Source organism: Hylobates moloch, unplaced genomic scaffold, assembly GCF_009828535.3.
Source record: "Hylobates moloch isolate HMO894 unplaced genomic scaffold, HMol_V3 SCAFFOLD_10, whole genome shotgun sequence".
Taxonomy (NCBI): Eukaryota; Metazoa; Chordata; class Mammalia; order Primates; family Hylobatidae; genus Hylobates; species Hylobates moloch.
The window spans coordinates 66368898-66375345 of NW_026652285.1; the positions used below are offsets into that span (position 1 = coordinate 66368898).

Sequence of the window (6448 nt, forward strand, 5' to 3'; positions counted from 1 at the left end):
ACACGCCTCCTGCGTGCTGGGCCCAGCTGGGCGCCGCCCAAATCTTCTCTCTCCCGGGACTCTCCAGCTCCCCTTCTACTGACCAGGAGAACGTCTTGCTCCGGCCAGCACCACACCAGTCGAGAAGCGACCCCCTCCCCCATGCCGGGCCGGGGCCCTTCTGACAATCCTCCCCAAGGACTCCCTCATTCCCCAGGCCACCTTGAATAAAGCACACTGAGCGCAAACTTCGCGCCTCTGGGCGAACGCTGCGGCCAGGGTAATCCCAGCCCTCTCTCCGCCCCCAGCCCTTCGCGTCCCCAGGGTCCAGGCGGTCGCAGGCGCTCCCCACTCCCGCAGAGCCACAGCTCTCGCGAGACTCCTGGGGCCTCTCCCTCCCCTGGCTGCGGCCCCCCGGGCTCCGGGAAGCTCAGCCACCGCCTGGGCCCAGGCCATATCTGGGTTTTGTTTCCCAGGACTTTGGGGATGAGAAGAGACTTGTGCATAGGGGGGAAGAGGAACGGGATCCAAGGGACCTTTTCTTCAAGCCCCGGGCCTGAAATGAGGGATGCGACTGCTGCCTGCAGGCAGAGAGACAACCTCAGCGCTCGGTGGCTGGGGCGCAGTGGCACGCAGGGCGGGCGCCAGGTAGCTCGGGTCGGGCACGCGCAGTCCGACAGACCGCGTCACCTTGGAAGACAGGACGCGGCCCTTTACCTAGAATGGCAGCTTTGCGAGCTAGGTCAGCACGGGGTCTCCGGGCCGGCGGCGGGCAATCGTCTGCCTCTGCGCCTTAGCTCCCTGGAGCGGGCCTGGAGCTTCCGTTGGGTCTCAAGGGTTCCACCAAGCAAGGAAGCCCTGAGCTGCCCAAACACAATGGCGTGCAGCCCTCTCCTCTTCCCCAGTCTCGGGGACTCGGTCTGTCTCTGCGTTCCCTGTCCCGCCAAGGAGCACAGAGGTGAAGGCAGTGACAAAAACTCCACCCCTCCCGCACTGCAGGGCCTGGAATCTGGTCTCCCTCATTTGAGGCCCAACTTCCCCACTGACCCACAGGTGACCCCCGGACCGGAGTTCCCGCATCAAGTTCCCCTCTGTGCTGGGAGGGGGCTGTTCCCACTGAAATATTGGGGCCCTTGTGCTCTGACTCCGGATTGGCCGGACCCCCTCCCCCACCCCTCAGAGCCCTGGTCCTACAAAGACCACTAGGTCCAGAACAGCGAGGCACCTTGGGAAAATGCCAAAGACTCGCAGGGCAGCTAATCTGCCGAAGGTTGCCTTCCTCGGATTTAGTAAAACCGGAGAGCCCTGAACTAACTGTGACTGATGCTGGTCAGATACCCCTCCTTGCCCCTCTTGACTGGTTTAGGTGCATTCTACCTTCTTTCACAACTCTGTATGGTAGAGACCGCTGGAAACCAGGTCCCTCAGGCCTCCCTTTCCACAGAAGTCAGACCTTCACTTCCTGTCCTTTCAAATAGAGAGGATTAAATGCAGTCAGGTAAGTCACTTGGCTGCTGGGACCAGTGCAGGAAAGTTACTGCAGGGTCACCAGGTTGAAAGACGTAGGAGTAACCCCAAGCCTGGAAGGGATTAGGGGCGGCAGTCACACACTGATGATTCATTCATTCCAGGCGGTCAAGGTTGGGTAGGTTTTCTGGCTTCTCAGGAAAAGCAGGCGAGTAGTCTGGGAGCTGTTTGCAAGGCTGAATTAAGAACTCAGAGTGAGCAAGAGCTGGTTTCCCACACCTGGCAGGACTAGGGTGAGGAAAGTGGCTGCAGCCCTTGGAAAGCGCTTGCTCTCTCCCTCTCCTCTCCCCAGGCCGCCCTCCCACCGGCCCCCACCCCCACCCCCACCCCACCACTCATTCCTTCAGGCCTTGAGGTTCCGGCAGGGGAAGTCCAAGCTCAGGTTCTGGGAAGAGCCTGTCAAGCCAAGATCTGAAAGGGAAGCTGTTGCCACAATAGGTGGGGGCCAGAAGAAGTCACTTTCAGATTCTGAAACACAAAGTCTGCAGCTGAGTTTTTTGTTTGTTTGTTCCTGAATCTCTTTTTTGTTGTCGTTGTTGTACCTAAATCTCTTTTACTTTTTGAGCCTGGAAGGACCTGGCTTCCGGAACTCTGAATGGCCAAGTTTCATAGTCTTCCTGAGCTTTAACCAGTAAAGTGGCCATCGCTCCATCCCCACCTCTGGTCATCCTCCCCACCCCCAGCTTCAGGAAGCACGAGGACAGGAACCCACAGGCAGCCCTGAGCCCAGCCTGGACTGCGGGAAGGCAACTGAGACCTCCATGAGAAGGGGTCACCTGACAGCACACACAACCAAGCTGTGTCGCTGCAAGGGAGCACCCTCCCTACGCCGGTGTCAGCTGAGTCCTCTCTCTCCGTCAGCCAGGTGCTCTCACTGCCCGGAGCTGGAACTCAGCAGCCCAGGCGCCGCCGCCCTGAGTATCCTGAAGAAAAATGTGCGAACTCTGGGGAGCCATTGCTGCTGCAAGGACCCGCGGGCGGGCTACCGCGCTGGTGGGGGGCTCTGTCCAAACCTTGCGTCCTCGACTTCCCATCCGCCTCATAAAGGGTTGGTGAAGACCATCTCAAGGACGGCACAAACTGGTCCTTCAAGTCCCAGGAAACCGAAACAACAACCGACGCGGCTCTCTGTCCGGGCCACTTCCGGAGCGAGCTCTGCGGCGGACCTCTGGCTCCCGCTCCTTTGGGCACCCGCGGTGCGGCCAGACTGCTCCTGCCAGCGGCTCTCTGGCTGGCAAGGGAGAGGAGGTGGAGTTCAGACTGGCCCCTCACGCCCAGAGTGGAAGCGATTCCTAGGATCCTACAGCCACCGAGCCGCCCGCCCTGCCTAGCCCGGGCTTGCTGGTGAAGAGCACAGCTGCCTTCGACAGAGCCGGAGGAAAGGAAGTTTAAGAAGCAATTGCCGGCGTTGCGCTTATCTTGCCGCGCCCACCCCCACCCTCTGTGGATTCAGAAGCTGCTCCACCGAGCCCGATTGTGTCATAAAATATTTTATTGGAAAAAAAGTCACCGTCTTCGCAAGAGGGGGTAGGGGCCCCAGCGACATCGGGGACCCGGCCTCCAGGCCGAGCCGACGGGTTGCCTCGGGGCAGTCTCAGGCCGTGGTGGCCTGAGCCCAACCGCCAGGTCCCCGACGTCCAGTAGCGGGTGTGTGCCTGGAGGCTCCCCGGCCGGGAGGGCAGGCCCCAGACGGGGTGGGGGTGCAGAAGAGGAGCGGGGCGTGAATGCGCGTGGAGCGCTCTGCGCCACGGAGCTCAGGGCAGAGACTGTAGCTTCCTCCGCGCTGGATGCGAGTCTCCCAGGTTAGAGCCCAGAAGCGCGCTGGGACCTGGGTCTGGCTTTAGGGTCTGTGTCCTTCCTCGTTTGGCCCCAATTGTCCGCATTCAAGATCATAATAAAAGGTTTAGGAAGTAAACGTCTTGGACGCGGAAGGGCCGGCTCGCGGGTTTCCGCCGAGTGAGGGGGCTGCCGGTGGCGTGGGCATCCCGGGCCCGGCACCATATACCGCCCTCAGTCCTCGCGGCTCCTGTCGCTGGGCTCGCCCGGCACCTCCGCCGGTTTCTCTGCATCCTTGGCGCGCTCCTGCTCAGTAAGCTGCTCGCTCGTTGGAATTGAGTTCTTCTTGGGCCGCCCCTTGGGCTTGGTGGGAGACTCCAGGCCGCCGCCCTGCAGCACCTGCACCGGGGACCGCCAGCACCTGGGTGAGCCAGGACGTGGACTGGGGACCCCCGAGGAGACTTGAACCCAGGTGGGACTAAGGAGTGCAGGGTCCATATGAGGAAATGGTGGGGAAATGTCCCGGGAAATGGTGGTTATTTGTCCGAATGCCGCCTGGGGAGCGGCCTGGCCTGGGGAGCATAAGACTGCCAGGAGGCCTGAAGGTGCCGCGGGGAAAGGAAGAAATGTTGGCTTACCCAAGGGGCAGAAAGAACTGAGAGGGTTCCGGTGCGTACCAGGCACCGAGGGAATCGGGAGGTTGGGCAGAGTCTCCGCGGGGAGAAGGAGGAGAGCAGCTCTGCATGCACCGGGGCATGGCCCAGGAAGCCGAGGGGCGGGAAGCCACCAGGCACACTCACTATTTTCTTCCACTTCATCCTCCGATTCTGGTACCACGTCTTCACCTGCAACTGGCTCAGGCCCAGGGACTCAGCAAGATCTATTCTGGAAAGAGCAGGGCGCACTCTCAGCAAGGCAAGTGACCACCCTCCCACAGCCCGCTGGCCCCAGCCTTGCCCCGCCCTACCTGTCCGGCGTGGAAAGGTACTTCTGCTTCTCGAAGCGTTTCTCCAGGCCCATCAGCTGCAGCTCGGTGAACACAGTGCGGCTCCGACGCCCCTTCTTGGCCTTGGTGCCTGGCTCCCCAGGGCCTGCCGCCTCCAGCTTCCCGCGGAGCTGCAACTCGAGCGGCAGGTGTGGCGCACCCGCGGCGCCGGGCAGCCCAGGCCCCGCCGCCAGCAGCGCAGAGCTCAGCCCTGAACAGCCCAGCGGCGCCAGTGGGAACTTGAACACCGCTGCCTGCTCGGCCTTCAGCACGGCTGCGAAGAAAGAGAATGAGGAGCCGGGTGAGCTACGGCCGCGCTCCTCTGCCCCAGGGGCTGCCGCACCATGTGCCGCGGGGGTGCTCGCGCTTGGCCAGTGCCACCCAGCGCAAAACCTCCACGCCCTGCCGCTCGGCGCGGATGGCGCAGATAGAGACCCTCCTCAACGCTGCTGTTCCCCAGATTTGGGAGGGAGTATCTCCTCGACCCTGTCTGTGTTCTGTCCTGGAGTTCTCCAAGCCTCAGCTGCCTCTGAGATCTCGGGGTTCTTGATGAACATGTTTGCAGCTGCGAGAAACTCGGAGTGTGTCTTGTCTTTCGGGGAAAGTAGAAACCAAAACGAAAACGGCAGCCGGTCCTAAGAAGACGGGCGTTTGCTCCAACCAAATCAGCATTGCTGCGTTCGAAAAAGAACATGCATGGAGCGTGCACATTTGCTCTTCCGTGCGTGGCACAACAGCCATGGGTGGCCAGGAGTCATCTGGGCCGGAGTTGGGTGCTTCCCGGAAATTCCAAAGTACCCTGAGAACCTGGAAATTATTGTTCACGTTTTCTATTTTCAGACGCTTCCCCATGAAGATGTTTCCATTTTCTTCAGTCCTAAAATGATTGTTTGCCCGCTTCAAACGAATTAGTAACAACAGAGCAGATGGAGATGAAAGGTGGCCGAATGGCCGAGTCCCAGTTGGACTTAGAAGGAGCGCGCTGGCCCTGGCGTCTCCAGGCTGGGGAGCACCGACTAGGAGGTGGGGGGTGCAGGGAAGGCGACTTGAAAGGCTGAGGTCCCGGCTACAGCGTAGGAGCCTCCCTTCCCCGACAGGCCTGTCACTGAGGTGCGAGACCTAGCCCGGCTGGAGTCGGAAAGGGCAGGGCAAGGCGCAGGTAAATGTGGGGCAGAGGATCCGTAGGGAAAAGGTGAGAAATGGGAGGCAGACCGACCCCAATGAGAGAAGCCGAGGGAGGCTGACCGGCAGACGGGTGGAAAGCGAGATAGGGAAAGACAAGACGAGGGTGGAGTGCGATGGAGACAGCACCATCAGGACAGAGCAGGCCCCGCCAAATCAGGAGAAAGGGCAGAAGCTGAAAAGGTCTGCGCAGGCCGTTCAAGCCCTGCAGAGGCCCAGCCGACCTGAAAGCAGAAGGGACAGCCAGCAGCTGCTCACAGTCAGGCCTCTGGCCCCGAGGCAAGGCCCAAGCAGGTCCGCACTGCGGCCAAGGCCGCGTTCCTCGCCCGCTGGAGCTCCCGGGGGCTCCGGGCCGGCTTAGGCCCGCGTCAGCACCAAGCCCTCGGGAGCGCAGGCCTCCTCCCCAGAGGTCCGACTTCCCTGGCTTGGGCAGCCGCGGCCACTCCCGGCCAGCCCTCTGCGGCGAAGCCCAGGCGCCCGTGGCCTGAGGTCGCTTCCACCCACAAGAGTCCGTAACCTGGCCGTGCGCCTGCAATGGGGATGCTCACTCGGGGTCCCCGGGCTGGAGGCCGAAGGGAAGCAGTGAAGGAAACAGCGAACACCCTCCCTGGGCGGCCCGCGGGCACGAGGCCTGGTTTCTGTGAGGCCTGGCGCTTGCACCCTCCGCCTCCCGCCTGGAAGGCTCCGAGAGACGGTCCTAGAATCTGCGCTCCCAGAGCAGCTTCCCGGGGCTGCTTCGAGGCCGGAGAAGGCTCGGGGCGCCCCCGCGGTTCAGCTCGCTGTCTCCCGCCAAGCCCGGCCCGCGACCCCTCGGCCGCCACACGTACCCAGGTGGCTGTGGAAGGGCCGCGCCGCCAGCAGCGCCTGCACGCCGAACTTCAGCAGCTCGCCCGCCGCGGCAGCGGCGGCTGCGGGCGCGGCGCCCTTGGGCCCTGGTGGCTCCGTGAGGATCTCCTCAATCATGAAGCTGCGATAGCGGTGCGGCCGGTGGTCCGCGCA

At 62.4% G+C, this 6448-nt stretch overlaps 1 protein-coding gene across 2 annotated transcripts in view; it reads right to left on the minus strand.

Annotated features, from left to right (window-relative positions):
* Positions 1 to 2980: 2980 nt before the first annotated feature.
* The window catches only part of BARX1 (BARX homeobox 1), a 57435-nt gene continuing 53967 nt past the window's right edge, over positions 2981 to 6448 (minus strand). The window contains exons 1-4 of one of the 2 annotated variants that reach the window (XM_032162659.2): positions 6277 to 6442; positions 4250 to 4541; positions 4083 to 4167; positions 3020 to 3681 (exon numbers count right to left, since the gene is read on the minus strand). In XM_032162659.2, coding sequence (XP_032018550.1) covers positions 3517 to 3681; positions 4083 to 4167; positions 4250 to 4541; positions 6277 to 6412 — 678 coding nt within the window. In that variant the 5' untranslated portion in view covers positions 6413 to 6442 and the 3' untranslated portion in view covers positions 3020 to 3516. Of the gene's footprint in view, positions 3682 to 4082; positions 4168 to 4249; positions 4542 to 6276; positions 6443 to 6448 lie in introns of those variants that run through there. The other variant, XM_058445634.1, reaches the window with a different exon arrangement.